This window comes from Choloepus didactylus, chromosome 14 (assembly GCF_015220235.1).
Source record: "Choloepus didactylus isolate mChoDid1 chromosome 14, mChoDid1.pri, whole genome shotgun sequence".
NCBI lineage: Eukaryota > Metazoa > Chordata > Mammalia > Pilosa > Megalonychidae > Choloepus > Choloepus didactylus.
The window spans coordinates 59,371,025-59,396,630 of record NC_051320.1 but is presented as its reverse complement, the minus strand read 5'-3'; the positions used below and the strand labels follow the sequence as shown (position 1 = coordinate 59,396,630).

The 25,606-nt window shown below is 34.3% G+C and overlaps 1 protein-coding gene across 1 annotated transcript; it reads right to left on the bottom strand.

Moving 5' to 3' along the window:
* Positions 1–351: 351 nt before the first annotated feature.
* On the bottom strand, positions 352–25,604 carry DCAF13 (DDB1 and CUL4 associated factor 13). Its single transcript, XM_037802799.1, has 11 exons — positions 25,440–25,604; positions 23,744–23,943; positions 23,069–23,176; positions 19,015–19,104; positions 16,908–17,063; positions 13,671–13,748; positions 9,522–9,604; positions 6,965–7,129; positions 2,604–2,739; positions 1,302–1,465; positions 352–526 (listed from the first exon to the last, which is right to left on the bottom strand). Exons 1-11 carry the CDS (start codon positions 25,507–25,509, stop codon positions 439–441), a joined length of 1,338 nt encoding a protein of 445 aa, XP_037658727.1. The 5' UTR covers positions 25,510–25,604; the 3' UTR covers positions 352–438.
* Positions 25,605–25,606: the final 2 nt, after the last annotated feature.

Here is a 25,606-nt window from a genome sequence, read left to right as displayed (position 1 = left end):
GTTGAAAAAAGTTTTGACATAGTTCTAAATGTTAGGTGGAATCAGAGATTCTAAAGAATCACAGCAATCATTATCCAATCCAATATTAAGGATAACAAAGAGATGCTGGTCTTAAACGTAAATTCAAACACACAGTGTCTACTACATAATAGATAGGTCAGAGAGAAAGTATAACTGCAATTCCTGACAGCAAAAATTAAGCTACTTTGCAAGTATTATACTCTTCAATAAAATAAGAACGCAGTTCCAAGTATAAAATGTTGGATAGTCCTGGCAACCAGGTCACCTTTAAGGAAAGTTTTTCAGGGTAGCTAAAATGAGCAATGAAACTATAAATAAAACGTCTGATAATAAACTGAAGCCATTACTTTTATTTGTAGAATTTACACACCCAAATATAACATAATTATACATTAGGAATGACAGGAATACCAAATATTATTTCACAACTGCCACTATGTGTTTCTTCTTCTCTGATACAATTGGCACAGACCCAGGCTTGCTATGTTTACGACGATTCACTTCCCTAGAAATAAAATATGCAAAATGTAAGCACGTTTATGAGCAATTATCTTACTCAAAGAAAACTTTCTTAGAGAAATCATAAAGCATTTTCTTTCATTGGAATACCACCCACTGAAAAAACAAAGTGTCATAACAGGAATAAGTAAAAAGTAGCTAGAAATGAACTTTTATTACTTATTTGCTTCTGATCCCATTACATATAAATGTCCTTTACTACATTTTAAAATCTGCTACAGTTATTAAAATATTTTAAATAGACTCAACTCCAACACCTACCCAAAGACAGTCATTTGTACAGTCTAATAATAATAATAAAAAGAACTGTCTTAGAGTTTCTATATACTTTGCCATGAATTCAAGGATTCCAAAGAGGTTATTCCACAGGGGAAACAGTGATGGGAAGGGAGTAGGGTGCAAGTTCTGTTTTATCCACATGATACCTCTTAATTCCAACTACTCCCGAAATAGTTTTTAAAACATTATTTATTTATTTTAGTTTTTTAGTATGAGCAGTGTTTTCCTTATTTTTATACAATTCATTTTAATTCTCAAAAATGGGTAATGCAAAGTCTCAAAATCTCAGATGATCAAGCACTTCCCCCATTATCAGAAAAAGAAAAGGGGAGAAAAGCCCAGATATATCTTCAAAAACATCTCTAACGTACAGCTGCACATAAACTACTCTCTTGAAAGGTAGCTTTTTGTTGTTTTTGGTGAGAGGACAGAGGAAAGTTAGAAAAGGATCCTGAAATAGAGTCAAATGCCCCAAAACATACTTTCGTCGACGAGCTTCTTTCATGATGCGCTGCTCCTGAATCTGGCTGTAGATAGATTTTGGTAGATGTCGGTGACGAGCTATACGTTTTATCTGAGGATGATGTTGAAATTTCTCCTTCAACTTCTGATTATAATCCTTGGCTGCTTTTTCTCGTGACGTAAGCTAAAAAAATGCATTTGGGTATTTTAATGAATGGTGCGTTCCCTCTTTTGCTTTAGTATAACAAAACTAAGAAACACCCTTTTCCCAAAAACTAAACTTTAAAAAGATGCAACCCAAATTGCTAATGTAATTGTGCCCTTTACAAGTTCATGCAAATATACCAGCTCTGCAAACCCGAACATCCTTTTAGATACCATGCCTACAATCTGGATAGATGCCACCAAGTGAAAAACAGCAGTGCTGAGGGAGTAGGGCTATATAGACCACTGAGGTGGACTTTACCTAGGCATAAATTACAGAAATAACACCTAAAGCAATCTCTCAAATTTTTTTTTCTGTAAAAATAACCATACAGAAAAGAGAAAAATGATCAATTCCATAATAACAGGGCTTTGTTTAACAAATGTTAAGGAAGATATGATTTGGAGGAATATTTAATGATGAATTCAGATCCAGGCATGGTACAATACCTACCAATCATGAAACTGAGAACTGTTTTTAATTACTGTTTAGACAGGCTAAGTAGAAAGTTAATCCACTTTTAAACTTCCTCTCTTAAACTTAGTATTTGTTTCTGATATAAAAGCTCTGTATGTTTCTTATAGAAAACATGGGATACTTAGAAAAATGAAAACAAGAACAAAACAAAAATCAATCATAAGCCCACAACCCAGATGCAAGTAGCCAATGATAATCTCTGTTATATTTTTCTAGAATCTTTTTTAAAGTCCAAAGCTTTTGGTATTTTACCATTTCTTTGATATTAAAAGACCTCCCAGGGACTTGTTTTTGATCTGCCTGATTACTATGCCTCTAACAGAAAAATATGTATTCTCCTAAATTCTAAGCTTCTATTCCCTATATCATCCCTTCCTACCTCAAGGAAAACAAAAGGAACCAAGAAGGCCTCAAATATTATCAAATATCTGAATTAACAACGGCAACCTGAGGGTGTTTTTGACATGAAAAAACAATCTTAATACAGCCTTGTCTGTTTTGTTGCTAATTTATTTTTATCACAGTTATGCCAATTTGATCAACATACCTAAAGTACTTCAAATAAATTTCCACAAAATGATGATATCCAATAAAATGAGAAGCCAGCTTTACTTCAAAGAAAGAAAATGGGGTTTCTTACCACACCCAACTTTTCAGAAGCATTAGCTTTCCACAGACGAATGTTCATTTCATCAGATCCACACATAATGTACTTGCTGTCAGAAGTCCATTTTATGCAGATAACATGCTGCATTCGTTTTGTGTGATAAACCTCCCTATAGAATAATTAAGTTAAAACCCTTAGGATGATTTTGACACAGATTTTCTTTAATCATTACCCATCAATACCAGGATACCACTTATGAATCCTGAGGGAGTATAAAAGGGAAATTCAAATTAATTTTAATGTATTTTTTTATTAGAGAAGTTGCAGCTTTACAGAAAAAAAAATCACATTAAATACAGTGCTCCCATATACCACCCTATTATTAACACCTGCATTAATATATTTTTTTATTGAGTCCGATCAGCAAGGCTCTGTGCTATGTACTCGGGAATTAAAAAACAACAACAAAAAAGTTCTTGCCTTCAGAGAAATCTAATCCAATAAGAAAAATAAAAACAAACTTAGTAAAAACAGATTCACAGAAAAATTCAAAAAATAAATGAAGGTATATAATGTAAATAAACTATAATGTTAAAGTTGGAGTAATTTTGTAACAATAAAAATGGCTTGCTCTTAAAATAAGCCTTAAAAAATAATTCAGGTCCGCAACCATCCTCCCCCACCCCATCAATTTTACTGGAAAATAAAATAAATGCAATAGCATTCAAAGAATATAACCTTATTGTTGATTCTAACATATAATTTTTTATTTTGGTCAAATTGTTAAAAAGGCATAAATAATTGAAGTGGGAGGTGATCATTTACATGTGTGAAAAAAGAGAAAAGGTCTATATAAGTGTCTGGTGAGTTAAGAATCATTTCATAAATGGAGATGTCAAATATCATACCTTTCTGGAAAGGCTGTGAAACATGCTGAGTGAATTCACAGACGGTACTATATTAGGAAGTGTTAAGAAAAGCATTACAAAGTAAATAAAAGACAAAGAAAAAATAAAAAGATGAAACTTCTGGAGGAAAAAAAATTTCCTCGATCTCCACTAAATAATTTAAAATGCAAACTGCACGTGAAAAAGAACCAAGCTCAACAAACTATGTACAGTAAAAGACAACCCATTCGAGATGACCAAATCAAGTATGATTCATATCTATAACAAATATCCATGACGTATACCCAAAAAACTAGTGTTTTATAATGTTTCTGACAGATGTTTTGAATTCTTGAATATGTAAACACATAGGTAAACCATCAGAAATTTATTTAAAATCTGAGGGGAGATTAGAAAGAACATCCTATTACAATGAAAAAATAGATGAGGCAACCCACATTTTCTTCTCCTCCCTCAATGCTCTGCTTTTACAAGACTTATTCTTACAGAGTCTACCTTTTTAAGTAAGAGGTCTTTTTTTCCAAAGCAATGTAATGAGTTTAAATGTTAGGAAATTCAATCAGGCTTTACAACCATTACAAGTAATCTATTCATATACCAGGCCAGTCAAATCCAATGGCTTGCTATTTAACCAACTTGAAACCCTCCTTAATGGTCAACTATTCAGTCCTAACCTCTAGATATGCTGATACTTACACATACACTAGGTTTATAAAGCTTGTTAAAAGTTATTATGTATTAGGAGATAAATACATTTAAAAAAAACTTAAATTCTTTATATATTAGTCAAAATAAACTAATTGTTCCATGTGATTGCTATTGATTCACTTGTTTGCTTAGTAAATATTGAATGAAATCCAAAGAGAAGACTACTTCCCAATATTAACTGTAGTATTTATAAAGAATCTACTCAAATTTTACTTTAAAATTCACTTTAACCATTTTAAAGTATTTCAAAGGGAAAATATTTTTAAAGATAGGCTCTTCAAAGTAATGCCTAAATATTTTTTGACTTTTTAAATGATAGTAAATTAGAGCAGACTACAGAAACGAACTAGAACTAAATTTCAAGCAGATGAAAGCAAAGGTAAGAGATAATACCATTTCTATATAAACCTAACAGGAAGTAACACGTTAAGACTGTTATCACAAAACCTCCAAATGACAAGAGACAATACCCTGCTAATGGGAAGTAGCTTTATACAATTTTGGAATAACTTGAGCTTGCTAGCTAGACTTGCATTTAGCTGCCCAAGTTGGCTTTGGAATAATTCAGTCTGAATTCAGCGGCAAGACTCTTGATTCTTATTTCTCTTACTCTCTCTTTGTTCTTCCATTCTTTGTGTCTACCTATGTATCATGTCAGAAAAGAATGACAGGTAATTATCCTACTACCTTGGGAGGTTCTGTGCCTAGAAACAATGAAAGTTCATACTCTCTTGATTCTCAACATTCCAGAGAACAGCGACCCCTTGCCTTGGGTCTGACTAAATGGTCCCAACAAACTTTTTCTGACAGTTTGGAGAATATCAAGTTACAAGTAAAGGGAGCAAAAGCCACAAAGAAACCAAAGCTACCCATCAGGAGTTCTAGAATAGAGATAATGGAGTGAAGATCAAAGTCATCAGAACACTTTGGTCAGTATGCTTTTGACTCAAGCAAAGGCAAACCACCTTTATAATCAATAAACAGTGATGATAACAATTATTTGTTGGCAACTAATCATGGTGGCAGAGGTTTAAGAATCAATATGGCTTCCTCAAATGAAGAGTGGACAAAGTTGCAACCATCACAAGTAAAAACATCAAAGAGAGGCAAACAGGTTGGCTACACCCAAAAAGGACATGAATGAGGATTTGTCTCTTAGGAGGAGGCACTGTCTGAAAGATCTTTTGTTGCTAAAGGAAAGGCTGGAACTATGGGTAAAACAAGTGAGTTATCTATGTAGCACAAACTTTAAGAAGGCACTCACTTCCAGGGTGGCACAAATGCAGAGTTGGCACTTGCACGACCCTAAGAATATCTTCTTAAATTTTGCACCCTAGGCACCTCACTCACTTCTCCCTATTCTTTGTTCTTTTGGAAGAGAAACAGGGTGAGGAAGGAGAGGATGAGCCTTTGAAAACATGAACATCATTCTTTCAGAAGGTTCAGAAACCTTAACCTTCAGCATAGTAGAAGCTAGATTAATTATTAATGGTGAATGAAATTCTCATCCTTGCACTAAAATGGCCAAATTTATCTACCTTGTTGAAGCTGCAGTACCAAACCAAATGTTCTCTAGATTTTTTTAAGTGAAGAAGGGTCCCAGGAAGATTCTCTGCGACTTTATTACACTGGGGAAATGCTCCATGCTATTGTCCTCTAGTGCAGATCACCCACCTTCATTATATAGTTCTCTGTTCTTTCCTTGTTATTCTACTTTTCCCTCCTTTCCTTTTCTACTACTACCAATCATTCCCTATTATCTTTCACCAGGTTCATCTTCTCCCTACCTAACTATAATTCCATCAAGCAAGACTGGGCCACTCAACGAAGGAAGAATATGTATGTATATGCATATACACAAACATGGATGTATATATGTATATAAGCATATGCATATATATTTATATTATCTTAATGGGATTTAGGTTTTACAGAATTTTAATAGGTAATTAATAGGAGTATATTAAAACGGAGGCAGTCTTATCTTCAAGTAAGAGAAACGTGCTACCTTTATCTTTTTTTTTTTTTATGACTATTTTTTAATGGGAAAATTCCCTTCAATTTATTTGGACTTGTTTTATACGTGTTCCAGGAACGCATCTACATCACAATGAGAATGTATGTGAAAGTGCTTTGTAAATTACAGCATGCCACATAGGGAGTGGTATCTTACAGTGTTAGGTTTTAAAGTCAGCCTGTAAAACAAAAAATCAAGCACAGTCAAAATTACCCCTAAAAATCCCTTACAATGCCATAATTTCTGTAAACTTCATTACAATAATATATGATATAGGATATAATATACAATATAGATGTATAAATATACTCATTACTATATAATATATGGTAGAGGGTCAAGCTGTACAAGACAACACATGTTTTAAACACTAGAATCATATTAAGTGTACTTACAGAATAACAATTGTAAGGATAATTATTATTAATTGCTCTTAAACTACATTAGGGAAAAGCTTACTCATTCAAGTTCTTCATTATCAAAATCATTTTTTAAAAGTTTACTATAAAAAAAAAAACTTACAAATGTTTCCAAAATAAAAGGCCTGGCCCTAAGACAAACAGAGAGTTCATGCCAACAAATTATATAATAATCCTAGTCAATGAAAGTAACTACCTGGTAAGCTGATGCTTGCCCATAGATGACACAGTCCCACCATATACACATAACCAGCCAACCTCTCAGAAAAGATAAAAGATCATCAAGATTAAAAACAAAAAATAAATTAAAGAAAAATAGATGGTTTATTGATAGTCACATACCTGCTTCGACCTTTATCCACAGGAAAAATTCGAATAGATTTATCAAAGCTAGCAGATACAAACTCTTTTCCAGTGGGAGAGTAATCCACATCAAGCACTGCAGATACGTGATCCATATGTACCATTACAGGTGTGTCAAGTGCCCGCATATCAAAGGTATATAAGCTGAAAAAATAATTTTAAATATCTGACATAAATTTCTAGAAATAAGCTATACACAGTACCAAGAGATGCTAGTAAAACTAAGACCCATTAGCTAAATAACACACATCTCACACTTGAAAAGTTGAGGGATGGAGAAAAATATCAAGTTTTTATTATTCCTTAAGATTACACACATACACACACATACACACACACACTTTTTTCCTTATAAATAGCAATCTCATTGTAGAAAATGTGGGAAGTTTTTAAAAGTACAAAGAACACAAAAATTACCTTTAATTCTACCACCCAGAGAAAACTAGCTCTTTCTAATCTCTTTTTTTCACCATGCCATTTTAATAAAATTGAGATAATACTGTATAAAAGCTCTGTATTCTGTTGTTTCATCTAGCATATGATGAGCATTTACCCATATCATTAAATAATCTTTGAAAAGATTTGAATGGCTACATGTTTACATAAGAATTAAATAATTTCCCCAATTTTTGATATATAGTTTCTAATTTTTTACTGTTATAAATAATGCTTAATGAAATCCCAATACTTGACTGTTTGTCATTCAATCTTTAATTAAATAGGACATATTCAATTAAATCTGGACAGATTCCTGTGAGTTAGATTATTAGGTCCAAAGGCATGAGCATTTTTAAGTTGCCAAATCACTTTCCAACAAAACTGCACTACACTGTTATCAGTGATATATGAGAGTGATCACAGCTTTCCAGGTGTGCCAAAAGCAGAAAACTATACTTAGTGCACAACTGATAAAAACAATGACTTAATGAGTTTAAGATTTAAAAATTCTTAGCCAACAGAATGGGGCTCCAAGTAAGTCATCATGGGCAATGGACAACAGTAATATAGCATTATTGTGAACAATTTCCTCACATCAGAACTCTTCAAAAAGCTAAGATTAGTGAGCAAAAGTTTGAGGAGAAAAAGGATATCTGCATAGTTTCAAGATATCCCCCCTCCAAAGATAGTATTAGTTACAAAGGGAAAAGATAGTAACTTTATAGTGAAGAAATCTGCCAGGCACGATCTTAGCCAAGTGATCAAGGTTAGTATCACCAGTATTAAGACATATCACATACACACTGATACAATGCACTGAGAAGCACACATCAGTTAAATCCAAGTTAGGGGGCAGGCTACAAAATCACTGCTGAGTCTTCTTCAAAAGTACTACAGTCATGAAAGATACAGAAAGGCTGAGGAACAATCACAGATTGAGTGGACTAAGGAAAAATGACAATTAAATGCAACTTGGACTCTCTGTTGGATCCTGGAACAGGAAAGGGACATTAGGGGAAAACCTGATAATGGAATAAAGTCCTAGTTTAATTAACAATATTGTACTAATTTTAATTTCTTGGTTTTGCTAATTGTACTGTTATTATGTGAGATGTTAATATTAGGGGAAGCTGGGTGACAGGTACTTACAACTTTTCAGTAGGCCTAAAATTAGTTCAAAGTAAAATGTTCAAAAACACCCAATACTTCTAAAAGAATATTTTTTAATACCATTATTGCAAAAAGTCACTGATGCTAATGATAAAATATCCCAAATGCCATGTAGCTCTCATCAAAAGACAAATCATTGTTTTCTTTTTTTAGTCTTCCATCATAGCACAGGATTTTCATCCAAGGTCATGCTGATCCTTGCAGCTAAATTTCTGAGAAGAAAACTGCTTATATTCCTGATCTAGAGCAGTGGTTCTCTACCAGGGGCAAAAATGCCTGGAAACAATTCTGGTTGTCACAAGTAAGAAGGCTTCTAGTAGGCAGAGGCCAGGAATGCTGCTAAACATCCTACAGTGGATAGGCCAGCCCCCCCCAACAAAGAAGTATCAGGCCCCAAGTATCAACAGGGCTGAGGCTGAGAAACCCCGGTCTATAGCATTTATCCAGGATTACGACTTATGATTGCACAAGCTGTGCTTTGCACAACTCCAGAAACCACGCAAATAAGTTGCAATGTGAAGTGTCCTCTGGAGATATGCAGTGCCTACCCTGTACAGAGCAGGTATGTTTTCACTGCCTTGATTTCACTAGTGTTCTATTCCACCATTATAGCTTTATTATTTCATACCAAGATCAAAAGAGCTTCCAAAATTGGTTGCCTCCAATTTTCCCCTTTTGGTTGATTTTATCCACCATTGTTAAGAATAACTTTTCTAAAGTATCAATCATATTATATTTCCTGTTCAAACATGTGGACACACTACACTGCCTCATGAATAAATCCCAAGCTTTTTGTCACCAATTCACAAACAACAGTGCTCTAACAAATATGAAAGTATACTACCTAGTGACACATATTTCATTAGTAAAACTTATACAGTTGAGCCATTTGTGATAGACATAAGTTTTAAAAAGAGGGGAAACTTACTTGTAGTCTTCATTTGCTGCAGTAAAAATGAAAGCCTCCATAGGGTTCCAACAGATTGTATTTGTTCTCATATCTAAGATAACCTGAGGAAGGAAACACACACTATCCCATTAGCATAAAATAAACTTCCTCTAAAATAGGTAAATTTCCCACTTCATTTCCTTTCCTTTTCATTGATTTAAGCAAATTTTTAGTAAACACCTCTTATGTGCACAGTTCTGGTTCAATGCAATGGGGAAAAAATCAATCAACCTTTGTTTTCTGAATACATAACAGAATGGTAAATAATGAAAAATATAAAAATGTTTAATACATGGTAGCTTGACCTAAAAAAACTTAAACTTTACGCAGGAAAATGAGATGTGTAAGAATGTATCAAAATAGGGGCAAAAGTTAATGGTGTCAACTTAGGGTCTGGATGGAGAGGGAAGGTTTCAAAAGACAAGCATGATTTGAGCTAATCAGTGAATGACCAGTATTCTAAAAAGAGGAACTACTGGCATTTTGAGTAGGGCAACCTTTTGTTGTATGTGACTGTCCACTGTAGCGTGTTTAATCTCTCAGGCACCTGCCCACTAAATGCCAGTAGCAGCCTCCAAAATGCCCTCTCACATTTCCAAAAATACATCTGGTGGGCAAGTACAACCCCTGGTTGAGAACTACTGCATTTAGAAAAGATACAGGGAACTTGATAGTTTAGTAGATAGAACAGAGAAACAATAAAAAAGAGCACTGTCTGCAACTGTGCATCCATCTAGGAAACTTGCAGGTTGACAAACCCTAGGTAAATGCTGCCCAAGAGACTGAATGAAACAAATAAATATATGGATTGCAAAATGGGACCAGATTTTGCAGGGCCTTGAGAGTCAGGCTATAGTTCTTTTCTTCAATCTGAAAGTAATGGAGCACCATTAAAAAATGAGGTGGGGGTTAGGGGTAGGGATAGAAACTAACATTTATTAAACTAGTATAGTACTGTATGTCAGCACTCTGCTAAATGCTTTAAGTATCATGTTTTATGTTTTCTTCTCACCAATGTGCTTTAAGGTAGTTGTTACAATCATTATTTTACAGGAAAAACTCAGATTGTTACCCACTTAGAGTCTAATGCCAAAGTTCATGTATGATCTTTCCACTATACCACACAAATGAGAAATGATTAAAGTGGTATTTTGGAAAGATTATCCTATTTATCTAGTCAAATTTCAATGAATATACTCTATTTCTAATATTTTTGAATTTATTCATGTTATAAAAATGATTTAGGAACAACAAAAACAAACATTAAAAGCCTTTCTTTCACTTTGGAACTGTGAAAATGGGCTCATGGTACAGGAATGATATATAGCCCTTTCTGTGCACCCACAATTCTAGCACTTGAAATCAGAACTTAGGCTTACTCTCCTCTCTTCACTGACAATATTCCTCTCCCTCTTGAGAGTCAGCTTAAAGTTGTAGTAAGTTTTGATATCTAAGTCCTGGAATGACCACCTAAGAACTGCTGAGTAACATGTACCTTGAACAGGATAACATTTATTTAAACAAATCGTCAAACCAGTACCCCAAAACATGCAACTGAACAAATAAATCTGATTATCTGAATTACTTATAAAACCTTCAGAAACAAAACATCATACATGGCCTATGATAGTCTTGGGGTCTGAAGTATTACTATACTACTAATGTGCTGCAATACTTTTAGTGTAAGAACTTTCAATTCAGTAAGTACTAACTAGATGCCTGCACTATGGAAGACACAAAGACTAGGATATAGTACCTGACATCAAAGAGCCAAAATGGTAAAATAAATTCAATGAAAGAAAATACAACCCAGCCAAAAATATGAAGTTATACAGCAAGTAACTGGAATCATGGGATTTCCAGAATGCAGAGAAGAATATGCAAACCGTTCAGATTTGAGGGACAAGAGAGGTTTTAAGCTTGGTCATAAAGGCCTGTAGGATGAGGTCAGTCCTAAACAAAGGAGAATGCTAGGCAAAAGGAAATAGCATCACAAAAGCAATGATGAGCAAAAATGCTCAGTGGACCACAAAGAAGCACATTATTCTGGAAAACATTAGAAGATGACATCGAAAAGATACATTGCACTGAAGGATAAAAAGGGAAAAGAAAGACAAGGCTATAGAAAAGCTCTAGGTCTAAGGGGTTTGGGTCTTATCCTGGAAGCAATCTGGAATTACTTTAAAATTTTTTATGACAAGATGTTAAGAAGCTGCTACAGATCACTTAACAGTTTAAGGTTATTATAATACACACTGTAATGTCATCCAACTACTTTTTACTTTCTGAGGACAACCAGAATATGGATTTCCTAAGTTATTTATTCATAGCTTAAAATCTGGTTATAAGTAGTTCCATACAGTAGAATAGCAGCTCTTAAAGTTCTGTAAGTCATGATTTCTGACCAACTACTAGTACCATATTATTAAGTATATTTAAAAATATTTTTGGCACTAAAATCATTGCTCTATGGTGCTATTTGTAAGTCTCACCGAATATTGGTGCTATTTATAAGTCTCACCGAATATTAATGAATTACCACATAACTATTCCAACATGCAAAAAAGTGAACAGTTTTCTATTTTCTCTACTCTATAGCATCAGGATTCATCAAAATATCACCACTGAAGTCACCCCAAATATACAGTGAAGTCATCACACTAAAAACCTGTAACTCCCTGTGGAAAGATTTTTCAAAGAAATGATATACAGGACAATACTGGCAGCAGGATAACCAGTACAATTCTATCAAGGCATTCACAAAACACTTGTAAAAATATTTTTTTTGAGAAAAGAGGGACTTTTAATTTCTATCACAAAGCATGGTCTGCACATAATTTGAACTTCACACTAAAACATCAATTAGGTCATCTTTACAAACATTTTTCTGGAAAAATTACCTTTCATAAGTAAATGAGTATTAAACATTGTTATTAAATAACTGCAGTAGTCAGATGCAGAATTATTTCATTTTACACTCAACAAAACTATGAAATATACTGAGGTATAATTAATCTGATTTATAAATAAAAAGGCAAATATAGAGAAAAACTGTGACTTATACAAGGTCAGTGCAAAGTAAAAGTTCACTGAACATGTATTTTTCGCCCACTTTTTAGACTGTGACATGTGGGTATCTCCATAAGTTTTTAGTGACTTTCAGCAATACTTGTGTTCCTAGAAAATTATGTGCTATTCCAGACCTATCTTATATACAATAGAGGAGCGCCTACTTAAAAGGAATTTTATTGGTAAATAGTTAGCAAAAATAATCCTTTTGTAGTCTGTATTAGTGAATTAGGGTTTTCATATTTGTTGTTTTCATAAAACCTACAATGAATTTTAAACATTACGACAGCACAAAAAGAACCTTGTGGTATATTCCCAGTACCCAGTACAGTGCCGACTGAGTAGGTACTCAGTGAGTATTTCTTCATGACCTGAATCAGTGGTGTCAAGATTGAATAGGTAGTAAAACTATGCCTTCCAGGGAAGATAGGGTAAGGAGGAAGATACAGGGTTAAAGGGTATCAGTTAGATTTAACACCAGGAAGAAAGGGAGCAAGAGAGAGAGAGTTGGAAGGAAAGAAGGTTGTGGGTAGAGACAGCAAACAAAAGTTTTAAGATTCCAGAAGTGGAGTGTTGCTGGGTGAAAGCCAAAGCAGTGAACTATTGAAGTACAATACAAATGAATGTAGCTGGAATGCAGAGAGACAAGGGACTCAGAGGCTAGGTAATAGGATAGACTGTCCACATGAAAGATGAAATCACCTTGGTGGGTGGTAGGAATTGGGACGCATGAGAAGACTGAGACAGATTCCAAAGGCTTCAGTGAGTGAGGCAGCAGTCAGGAGATGTCAGGCATATAGCCAGATGGCATGAACCTCAAAGGTAGGTGTTTTGCATAAGAGTGGAAACACAAGGGTCTCTAAATAGCAACAGGGAGCTGAGAGAATGTCACTATCAACGCTTAGAGTTCTAAGAACATCTCTCTGAAAATAATTTCAAATTTTAAACAATTTAAAATTATTAAAAAATATTTACTTCATATTTTCAGTCACTAATTTATAGTATCACTCTGATTTACATTACCATTTGTATAAAGCAAAAGACAAAACTGAAACTCACCTTCTTCAGAGGAGTAGCTTGCCTCATATCATACAGTACGATATTCCTGTCAGAAGCACAACTTCCCAAGAGAAATGTCTAAAAATAAGTGTGACAATCACCAGTTAAAAGCCAAGCCTGGCAGCATACCTGTCCATTCAGTGAACAAATGATTTAATTATTCTTCATGTTTATGTTAAAACACAGTTATTGGGTACAAAAACTAAATGAAAAATAGGGTGGGATGGGGGGGATGATTTGGGTGTTCTCTTTTACTTTTATTTTTTATTGTTATTCTGTTTCTTTCTGGTGTAAGGAAAATGTTCAAAAATAGATTGGGGTGATGAATGCACAGCTATATGATGGTACTGAGAACAGCTGACTATACACCATGGATGACTGTATGGTATGTGAATATATCGCAATAAAACTGAATTAAAAAAAAATTATAAATTAAAGTCCGTTTTAAGAGGGGACAATAAATCACCCATAATCTCAGAACTCTAAGTATTTTCATTGTTAAATCCCTATGCATGTATTTTATATCCTGTGATAATAGCGTACAGAGAATACTGTGTTTAATTTATAACAGAACATATTTTACTTATCCATTACTTGACTTAGACTTGTTTCCTATTTTTTGCTATTAGAAATAATCATTTTCATACATTTAGCCCTTCTTTTGAATTATTTTCTTAGGGTAAAATTTTAGAGTGGGATTACTTAATCATAAGGTATGAACATATTTATGGCTTTGGATACACAGGGCTAATTATTTCCCAAAGAGTTGTATAGAGCAGTGTGGGAATATGCCAATTTTACTGCGATCTGGGCAGTATTAGACAGTGTCATTTAAAAGTTAATATCTATAATAAATACTTCCTAGCTATAGGAATGTATTGCTTTGATTATTAGAGGTAAACACTTCCTCATTTTTCTTAACTTTCTGTAAAAATTAGGCCTGTCCTTTGTCCAATCATTTCAAGATGCTTCAAATATTTATTTTTAAGCCATTTACAAATGTGCAAGGTGCTTAAATAATGCTTGGTGAATACTAAGTGAAAATATGCCCTCTACCTACTAAAGGATCCCTAAATCCAACCATTTGTAGTACCATTCCTCCTCACTCATGGCTCTGCACAATCACAACTCGTGACTTCTGCCTACTATTACTTCCTATTGCAAATGTAAGAGGAATAAGGGTTCTTTACTAAATAGCTGTATGGCCAGCTAACTCCAATTGCATGTTTATGTGTAGTTTAAATAAAGCATCATAAAGCTAATGCTACAATCATGATCTCCCAGTCCTTTCCCAAACCCTCCCTTTTTTATTCACTGCCTCTCTGAAACTTTCCCCTAGTTAGTGACTCAACTTTTCTTGGCTTCTCATTATGTCACCTAAAGGTTGACCAGGTTCCATTTCTAAAAACAAAGACTTGGATCTGAGCAAAGCAAAAAATTCTGCCAGAATGAAAGCCAACTTTCACACGTAATAGGTGGCAAGGCTCAGCATAAACTTTTGGCTTCACCAGAACTCTAGGCTTCAATATTTTAACAGAAAATTAATTATTAATGATTAGAGGCAACAAATACACTCCGTTTGCTCACAGGAACATGCCTTTTTCATTATGTTTAATGCAAGATAAGACATGCTCACCATTTGCTTTCATGACTAAGTCAGTTCATAGGGTTAATAAAGAAACACAGCTGAACAAATAGAGCTGTCTTACTGACAAATCTGAAAAACATGGCTGCTAAGTCATTACTAATAATAATAACTTTAGAATTGGCCATTACCTCTTCTGATTTAGGTGTTTACCAAACAGAGAAGTAGATTTTATTTGTCCCCGAGAGAAGCAGGAATCAATATTTGCCTGTTCCTCCTGGCTTTTTTTTACAGAAATAACATCACCACCTTGAATTTGGGTAGCACTTTTTAAAATGTTCACATATATTATCATATTTTACTCTCATAACAAAACTATGAAGTACACTGAGGTATAATTAATCTGATTTATAAATAAAAAAGCAAATATAGAGAAAAACTGTGACTTGTACAAGGTCAGTGCAAAGGCACAATGGCAGGAAATACAGTTCCAGCCTAACTCCACCCCCAGTAGGACATAAAATGAACCTACAAATCACTTGTTTGTAGCCTATGCTTGGTATCACTTAGGCTCTACTCTGCAAAGTTGCTTTGCTTTGCCACACCTCACTTCCACAATCATGGGGAACACACAGAAGGGAGATGGAGGATAGTGTGAGCAAGATATAGTAAATAGATATTCTAGATCAAGGAACAGCAAACTTTTTTGGGCAAAAGGCCAGATGATAAATATCTTAGCTTTGTGGGCCATATGATCTGTGTCGCAATCACTCAACTCTACCATTGTAGCACAAAAGCAGCTATAGAAATACATAAACAAATATGCATGGCTGTGTTCCAGTACAACTTCATGACAGCCTCCTAATAAACTCTGAAATCAGCTCACACATGCAATGAATTCCTTTTCCTTCTGCAGGAAGAAGGTGTCTCCATGGAGTCCTCTAGGCAATGAATTCACTTACTCTTATACATTCAGAAAAAGCTCAATGAAAGGGCTAGAATCCAAGGGCTAGCTGAGTCATCTGGGTAGCCTCCTCTCCTAAATTCAGACCTAAATACACAGTAAGTAATGGCCAATCTCCACCCCTTCCCATAGACCTGAGAAGAACTGGGAATCACAAATCAGACTTCTAAGCATAGGAAATTATAACTGTAACTAATGATCATATAGTACAGTAATAATCATGCATATTATTATGAAGCACTGGTGCCCTTCTCACTTACAAATAATTAGAGAAATGAATACTAAGTGCTCCTTTTGGCATCAAAGAGGGTTAAGAAAAATTAACATTTTCCTAAAGATGCAATGATATAATTTGTGGAACATTTTTGTTGAAGGTATGAGTAAAACTAAAGTTAAACAGTAAAATAATTGCTTGGATACCATCCCCATGAGCCTATGCATACATCCCTCTTCCGATGATGCTTTACACAGATATCTGGGACTGAACTGTGGGCAAACATGTTAAGATCTAACCAAAGATATTATAACTCAGATATAATCTAGAAAACTGACCAAATGCCAGAACACTTAAAATTCAGAAAATACTTATATCATGCATTCACGTTTCCTAAACAGAACTGAAAAGGCATTATCATTAAAAAATAATAAGGAAACAACAAGCAGAACATATTTTAAAAAGAAACATTACCTCAATTGGGTTAAATTTAACACTACTTATACTGTCAAATCCCCAGGTCATTGAACATATAGGATTAGTCCTTTGTTCATCCCAAATGTCCACTTGCTGTCCACATGTGGCAAAAACAGCTTCTTTCCAGTGATGATCAATTCCAGTATACACTGTCTTTAAAAGTAAAGAGGTTGTTATAGATGGATATCATTGCTACTTTCAACCTGCAGGATAATATTTTCAAAATGTTTATCTATACATTTTTTGGATAAAATTCCTGTTCACAAAGAAACTTCTTTGAAGCCCCTACTTAAAGGGAAAAATAGTACCATAAGTGATGTTTATCACACACTCTGAGAATAGAGAAAAACGGTAGCATAGGGTATAGTTAACCCTTTTACATCATGACTCTCCCCATCAGGGTTTTGATATATCGCGGGTCAGCATGAGATATTAAATGGGAATTTGGGGGGATTTTTGTGGAAGCCATAGATGACAGGAGAAGGCTAGAAGATGACCCACAAAGGCTAGAAATGTGCAGGATTGTTATAAAAAAGGCATTCCAGTACATTCTGGCTTCATGTAAGAAAAGGCTAAGTCCTTAAACGGTCTCTTAAAGGAAAATGAAAGCAAAGGTTCTACCTTTACGGATTTTAGGCCAGCAAAGGCTGGTTTGAAAGTTTTAAAAAAAGATTTAGCCAATGCAATATAAAAGTAACAGGAGAGGCAGCCTCTGCTGATCAAGAGGCAGCTGGGGAGTGTTCTGAAATCCTGAAGAAAAAAAAATTTATGCAGATTTTCTAGATCACAGGGACACTGCATCCCTAGCCCCCTGCGATGTGGAAGTGATAACTGCATTTGTTTGACTACATTTCATTGGAATGACTTTTAAATCATCATTGGGTATTGAAGCATCTTGGAATCAAGTAATGACTTGTAAAGAAAATTTCTAAAAACCTTTCATCCACATTTAACACATAAAATACTGATACCCAGGATGGAAACATAGATACCAATAACTGGATTGAAATTTGGGGGGAGGAATGAGGTTGAAAGAGACAGATATTAATATCGTTAAAAACATTAAAATCTTATAAATTTGATATTATTCACTTGAAACGTGATTAATCTGCTCAAAGTTAGTATAAAGTTTACCTTTGTATTATATGGGGAAAAATGTTTGCAAAATTAAAGGGAAATATTTAGCCAAAACTTTTAGCTTTTAAGAATTTTCAGAGCATCTACAGGTTTCTAATTATTTTCTGTTCATGGAGGTGGCTCCTACAAACTTTTCTACAATAAAAAATTATTTCCTAATACCACAGAGATAAGGGTAAGACTAGATACTTCAAAAACTTTTGGAACACCTTGAGAAATGAAACCAGTTTTAGAAATTACTACTTTGTTACTATCTGCAAATTAGCACTATTGCATACTCATTCCCCATCACCACATCCCTTTAAGAACAATTACAACTTCTTGAAACCTGAAAAGCAGAACCTAAAATATATGCTAACCATAATTCTGAGATGATGTGATTTTAAAAATGCATGTTTAGCTTAAAGTTTTAAATCTAACTTCAGTATATCTTTTGCTTAATATAACAATGTAAGCAGTATAAAACATGGGTAGGCTAAATGTTCTAAATACACTTAAGCTAAAATTAAACCATATCATCTGATTTGCAGAATAATTTGTGAGAAACATAAATGATAAATATTCAAAAAGTATCTCATTATTACAGTTCTTCATTGCCTAAAGGATTCTTTCAAGTAAGAAAGTGTCAGCTTGTGCAAGATCTATGATGAGATAAATCAGACAGAAGCTGAAGTGTTATTTTTTCTGACCTTTCAACTTACACATTTCCCCCTCAGCCTTGATATATAGGCAATGTCTCATTGCATTCTCTAGCTAAAAACAGAAATCAAACCCTACTACAATGAACATCAAATTTTTTGGCTGCAAGGAACTTAAACTGGATTAAATCTTGCTTAAAATAGGTCAGTTACTGCAGCCTAAATAAAGTCTCTCTCATTTCTTATTTTCATCTTTTTTTGGTAATATATAACTACAAAATAATTCCAAGTAAAAGGGAAGAATTTTAATAGGCAATTTACTTTTGTACCTTTCCTAAAACTGTATGCAATGGCTCTTCCTCTTCTCCATAGCCTGGTCCATCCATTTTCCAGTGCTTCACAGTTTTGTCATCACCAATCTAAAAAATATTTGTTATATTATAATGAGGATGATGAACAACGGCTATAAAACATAAGCTTGCCAAATATACATCACATTATAAGTATCTCCAGTTTAAAAAATAACACATATCCTTCCTGTATCTTATTTATTGATGTATTTGTTATGCATTGGTCATCTACCTTGTTACAGTAAATAAACATAAAGCACATAAAGTAAAAAATAAAATACTATGAGTAGAGCAAAAGGAAACTAGAACAGGAATAAAGCAGGGTCATAAATATGACAAAAAAGGTCATTATGATAAAGGTAGCATTTCAAATTGGGTGGGAAATGAACTACAATATGACAACACTGTGATATCAGGTTAGTCATTTATTAAGTTTGAGCCTCATCTTATGCCTTACATTAAAAATATATATTCCAGATAATTTTAAATGTAAAAAATGAAATAAAAACATAAAAATACTAGATGGAAGACATCTTTTATAATCTTGATGTGAATAAAGCTCTTCTATGCATGACACCAAAATCCAGAAGCTATTAAAGCAAGTAGTTTTCAAACAGTCATCTACAGACCTCTCACAACTTTTCATGGGTCTGTAAGATCAAAACTATTTTCATAATGCTACTAAGGTATCATTTGCCTTTTTACTGTGTTGATATTTGCACAGATAATGTAAAAGCTTAGATAAGTAAAACTGTTGGCCTTTAGCATGAATCAAGGCTGTAGCAATTTGGTAATTTAGAGTTGGATATTTGGCAGACATTTTCTCAAATTAAATGAAGCAATCCTGTCACTTCATGGAAAACAACTGTCAGTACTTTTGCCAATGATAAACTGTGAGCTGTCTAGCAAAAAAAATAAAAATTTTAGGAAACTTTCATCTACCATCATGAGCTGGACAGTTACTCAATACTTAAAGGCTTCTGATAACCTCAATGATAATATTAAAATGTGATTTTTAAAAATATTATATAATGAAATGTGTCAACATTTAGAAGATCTGCAGATTTTGGTGAACCAATATTTTCTAGACCACCAATGCATGATGTTACTAAATAATGCAACAGTAAAAGGTATATTCAAAGTGCAAGACAGACTAAAGAATTTTAACTTAACAGTGTATGGAAGGTTCATGATATGGCTTTAGATTTTGGATAGCTGTAATCTTTAAATTATCACTTGTCAAGTTTTGGTGTAGTATCAAAGAAGAATATTCACAATCATCTAAAAAGGCTATGAAAATACTGTTTGCTTTTCAACAGTACTGTGAGGTCGGATTTTCTTCATACACTATTTTTGCATACAGTATTCTGAGGTCAGATTTTCTTCTTACACTTCAGCCACACCACATATTACACCACACTGAATGGATAAACAGACATGAGAATTTAGTTGTCTTCAATTAAGCCAGACAAGAAAAAGACTTGCAAAAATGTAAAGTGAATGCTATTCCTCATACTAATTCTTTGTTTTTCAAAAATGTGGTCATTTCATTAAAAATATATTATTTCTGTTACTATTTAATGCATTTATATTGTTTTTAATGAATTAGTAAGTGTTTTAAATTTTCTCAGCTTAAATTTCTAATATGGTAGTAATGACAGAAATACTCTACAAAAACTAAAGCTCTTTGGGGTCCCTGGTAATTACCAATAGTGTAAAGATGTCCTGAGACCAAAATGTTTGCGAACTACTGCATTAAGGAAACACTTGATAAATTTTACTCCACGGAAACTTGAAGCTTCTTTGGGGGAAAAAAAAAGTATCATAAAACAAAATAAAATACAGAGGAAAAAACTGGGGAAAAAGTTTACAACACTGATGACAAAGGGGTAATGCCTCTAAAATGCAAAGGGATCTTATAAACAAATTAAGAAAAAGACAAATAATCCAGTTGAAAAAAGAGAAAAGAACAGAAATAGGTAATTCATAGAAGATATACAAGTCACCAATAAATTTATTTAAAGATGTTCAACTTCACTAATAATTAAACAGAAACTGAAAGAAAATCATTTGTTATCCATCAGACTGGCAAAGACCAAAAGACTGAGAATACCCAAAGTTGGCGAGGGTAATGGGGATAGTTAGTGAAAGTGGAAATGGATACGATCTTTTTGGTAGACAATATGGTAATATTTATTAACTTTTAAAATAGAAACTACCCTCTGAACCAGAAATTCTAGAAATTTATCCTATAAAAATTTACTAGAACAGAGATATATGTACAATGATTTTCCCTGCAGCACTGTTTGCAATAGCAAATAAATGGAAATAATCCAAAAGCCTATCAATAGTGATTTGATCCATGTCACACTTGTACAATGGAAAACCAAGTAGTTATTAAAAAGCATAAAGAAGATCTGTTTGTTCTTACTTGGAAAACTATTCAGGCTGTTAGGTAAAACAGTCTGCAAAACAGAATGTATAATCTGGTTTGTGGTTAAAAACATAAAGTAATCATATATGTGGTATTGCACAATTGTAAAAATACCAAACTGCTAGTGTAAACTCAAAGTAAAAGCCATTTACTGGCATAATTTTAGCACTTATGCTTTCAAATACTGTTTTTATTTCAGGGTCCATCAAGTTTCTGTTTTTTACATTTCTATGTTATATACAATCTATATTCACTTTTGGAATAAAAATATTAACAAAGATATATATTTCTCTATGGGAAGGGTGTGAATTTAGCTCTTTCTTGTATCCAATTCAAAAAGGAAAACTTTCCTACAAAACAATTCATGGTGCAATGAGATCAGAATAGATAAGTGATCAGGAGAGAGGTTTGAGTATTTAGATGAGACAGGAATTCCTTTGTTGAAGATGCTAACGAATAGAATTCTTAATTCTTAATAAATGTATTTATTAACAACTCTGAATTTGGCATCACAACAAAAGTCAATTTAGGAACACCAATTCTACTGGGAGTCAGTAAGATGTAATCTAGGTATCTGGGTCTTGGCTGGTCTGGCTTGACTCAGTGGAATATTTTAGCATTTATGGACGACAATATAAACTGTGTCCTTGACCACACTCTCCTTGAAGACTGATTCTCTCAACTGAGCTTCTGATAGTGTCTGCAAGCCAAGTTTGAACTTCTTGTAATGAATGAACTGTTGTATATAACCTACTGAGTATAAGCCTTAGCAGACCATCAATCCAAGATAGCTTTAAGAACATTTTATTGAACTGAGTAGCCAAACAAGAATATATGCACAGCTAGAACAACAATTCATCTCCAGTATGGGTAGCCTGAGGATGGACCTGTTGGTACTACAAATTGGATTTCTTGAATACTAGGTAATCTGGGTAATAAAGGTTTACCTTCTGCAACGCTGTATACAAACAGTATTTGAAAGCATAAGTGCTAAAATTATGCCAGTAAATGGCTTTTACATGTGTCATCTCTGTCAAAGCAAAGATTACTTAAAAGCATCTGAAAAAAGGGAGAAATGAATGGTGAATATGAAACATTTTCAGCCTTCATTCATTTCAAGCATTAAGAAAAAAACAAGTCAATCCTCTGGCTGTGATATTAAATTAACCAATATATTCAGAATAACCAACTGGAAGAGATCTTAGCTGCAACCAACTTGCCACCCAATCTCTTCTACAACATACTATATACAGGGTCAGGCAGTTTACCCCTCTATGGGGTAAACTAAATGACCGAATGCTTTACAACGTAGCCTATTTTGGCTACCTTTCTAGTCTCACCTCCCATCCTACTTCTCAGAGTTCTACAGAATATTAGTTCAGTAACATGCTAAGTAATTATTTGTAAAAATTTAAAATATGGGGAAAGCTGGATTACATTAAAGAAACTAGGACTTCTCAAAGCTTTTAATAGTATTTTGCTTTGTGAAACTCCAAAGGGGTCTTAGAACAAATACATGAACTCAGAAGATAATCTATTCAATCAGATCAGTTTCACAGAGGTTGAAAAGTCTTAATGACTTAATGGCATTATACTTACAGTAAAAAAGGAAGTTCCACAAAAGCGAGTACATATTCCTCGTACAAAACCTTCATGTGCTTGTATTGTACGGATACATTTTCGTTTAGTCAAATTCCAAATTTTCACCTATGATAAATCATACCAGGAAATTTCAATGAACTATATAAAATGTTTAAACACAGAAATACTGCATTCCAAGAAAAATATATTTAACACTGGAAAGGCTATGAATCACTCTACCAGCCAGCTAAAAACAAAATCCTTTGGATTAAAATAATGTAATGCATATGGGTAAGTATTTCAACTAGCAGAAATTCAATCTGTCAAATACTCTGTTAATTCTAGTTTAAGGTATTTCAAAGCTTTTTTCCTCACTGGAGCCAGGTGTTGAATCTTTAATAACACCCCTGTGGAAAAAATATCACACTTAAATACCTTCATTGTAAGCATAAGTTATTATTTTATTTACTGTCAAAGTGAGCCTCAAGTCTACTACATTCATAATTTCTTAGGTTTAGACAAGGAGTTACCAAAATAATTACTTCAGATAGAATTCAGTCTTGGAAACTACAGAAAACAGGACACAGAAAGGACTAAAATCAAAGTACAACTCCCAGTAACTAAAAACTAAAGGTAAAACATTTCTATTGTAACTATTTTTAGTTTAAAATATCAACATAGAGTAACACTTGCCTCTCCATCACATGCCCCAGAAAGGACTGTAGCCAGGTGCTTTGGGTGCTTTGCCAAGCAGTTGACTCCATCTCGGTGACCATCCAGGGAAGCAAGGAATGGTTTTGCAAATACCCGTTCCAGTTTGGTAGCATTTAAAGCTCTTACATATTCTCTTGGGACCTCAAAAGGATGTAAGGCAGGATCATAGTTTCTTGGAACTGAAATAATAATGACTCCTTTTAATAAAATAATTCACATTTAATATTTCCTGTGGTCTTCCACAACTATCGCAACTTACTTTTCGAGAAGCCTTTTTGAGGGGCTCTGTTCTATGCCTAGCACTACGAAGAAAACACAAGTAAAAGTCCTCTTGTCTAGAAACATTTTCAAAATTGCCAGGAAATCATGAAATGTGTACATCTTGCTAAATAACTAGATCCTATATATATAACAGCTTTGCCTTTTATATGTCCTAACTACACTCTTCTATTGAGTTGTAGGCTCTCTTGGGCAGGGCTTCCAGTACGTCCTGCTGTACTCCCCAGGTCTAGTACAGTGCCAGACACAAAACAAGTGCCTAATGAAAGTCTGCTCAACTGAACTCTAAGCTCCTTATGAGGCAGTGAACACCATTAAGCTCTGGAGACAAACACTGTACTGACAGGCCCATAATGTTGCTATGTTCTTATTATCTATCATTTATTGAACACTTTGTTCAGTTACTTAAAAAACACTTATATAGAGCTTACCGTGTACCAGTCACTGTTCTATACACCTTATATTCCTTTCATCTCTACAGCACTCCTGCATACCATGTCCCACTTTACAGATGAAGAAAGTGAGGTGCAGGGATTAAGGAAATTGTCTATTAACAGGTGGAGCCAGGATTCAAACCAAGGCAGTCTGACTCCAGAATTAATGTTCTCAATCATTCTGCTATGATGCCAAAAATGTTGTCTCAGTTAGTAAATATGCTTAGGAGATAATTGTAAGCCCATATATTTGAAAAACCTCAATGTCTAAAAGCAAATTCTGCTTCTGCTTACCCTAATTTAGGGCCTTTATACCTGTTATTCTCTTCTCCTGAAATGTTCTGATCATGCACGATTGGTTTCTTGTCATTTAGGTCTCATGATTAGATCGTATAATTATACATTGGTGTTAATGGGGAAGACCAGTACGGATAAATAAAACCCAATAACTTCACTGTAATCACTCACTTATCAAACTTTTCCACAAAAGTTGTTGATAAGAGAAAACTGACGGCTTTATGTTTCATCTTTGTCTCTTCATCCAGAAGTACGTCATTAGTAGTGAAGTGGCCAGAAGTCAGAGCAGCAGAAAGGTTTAAAGAAGCCTGTTTAACTATTTAACCACTTCAATTCACAAGTTTGGTTCATTCAAGCTCCACTTTTCAACAGAAATCGGAACCTGAGAACAATCAGATAGCACCTGGAAGGCGGGAGCTTTCCCCACATAGCTAACTATTTCCCACCTACCATTAGAAAAAATTCTTCCAAAAAAGACTGGAAGGAGTGGATTTATCAGCTACCCAGTCCTGCCCTCGCCTTAAATGCAAAGATCGCCTTGGCAAAGGAGAACAAGGAAAGAACGAAACTAGAGCGCCAGCTTCCCGCGAGGTTTACTCCGAGGAAGCCGAGGCCAGACACCAGGGACTCGCAGGAGTCACTTTCTCCCTACCAACCAGTCTCACCTCTCTGTAAGTCCAATTTTGTTTCCCGAACGTAGTTATCCGGGTTCCGGCTCAGCATCTTCACCTTCATCTTCCGGGTTTGTCCTCACCCCGCAGCCTTTCTGCCCGGGTTCTTATTACAGCCACTTTCTCCGCCACTGGCGACTTCCGCCTCTCCGAAACTACTT

What these genes read in the sequence shown, in the direction of transcription:
- DCAF13 (XM_037802799.1), bottom strand. Translation starts at nt 25,509, where the DNA reads ATGAAGGTGAAGATGCTGAGCCGGAACCCGGATAACTACGTTCGGGAA. An exon ending in GTGGAACTTCCTTTTTTACT is followed by an intron (nt 19,105 to 23,068) that starts GTAAGTATAATG and finishes AATATTTTTTAG; the next exon opens with ATTGGTGATGACAAAACTGT. An exon ending in GTGGATAAAGGTCGAAGCAG is followed by an intron (nt 2,740 to 6,964) that starts GTATGTGACTAT and finishes ATTATTCTATAG; the next exon opens with GGAGGTTTATCACACAAAAC.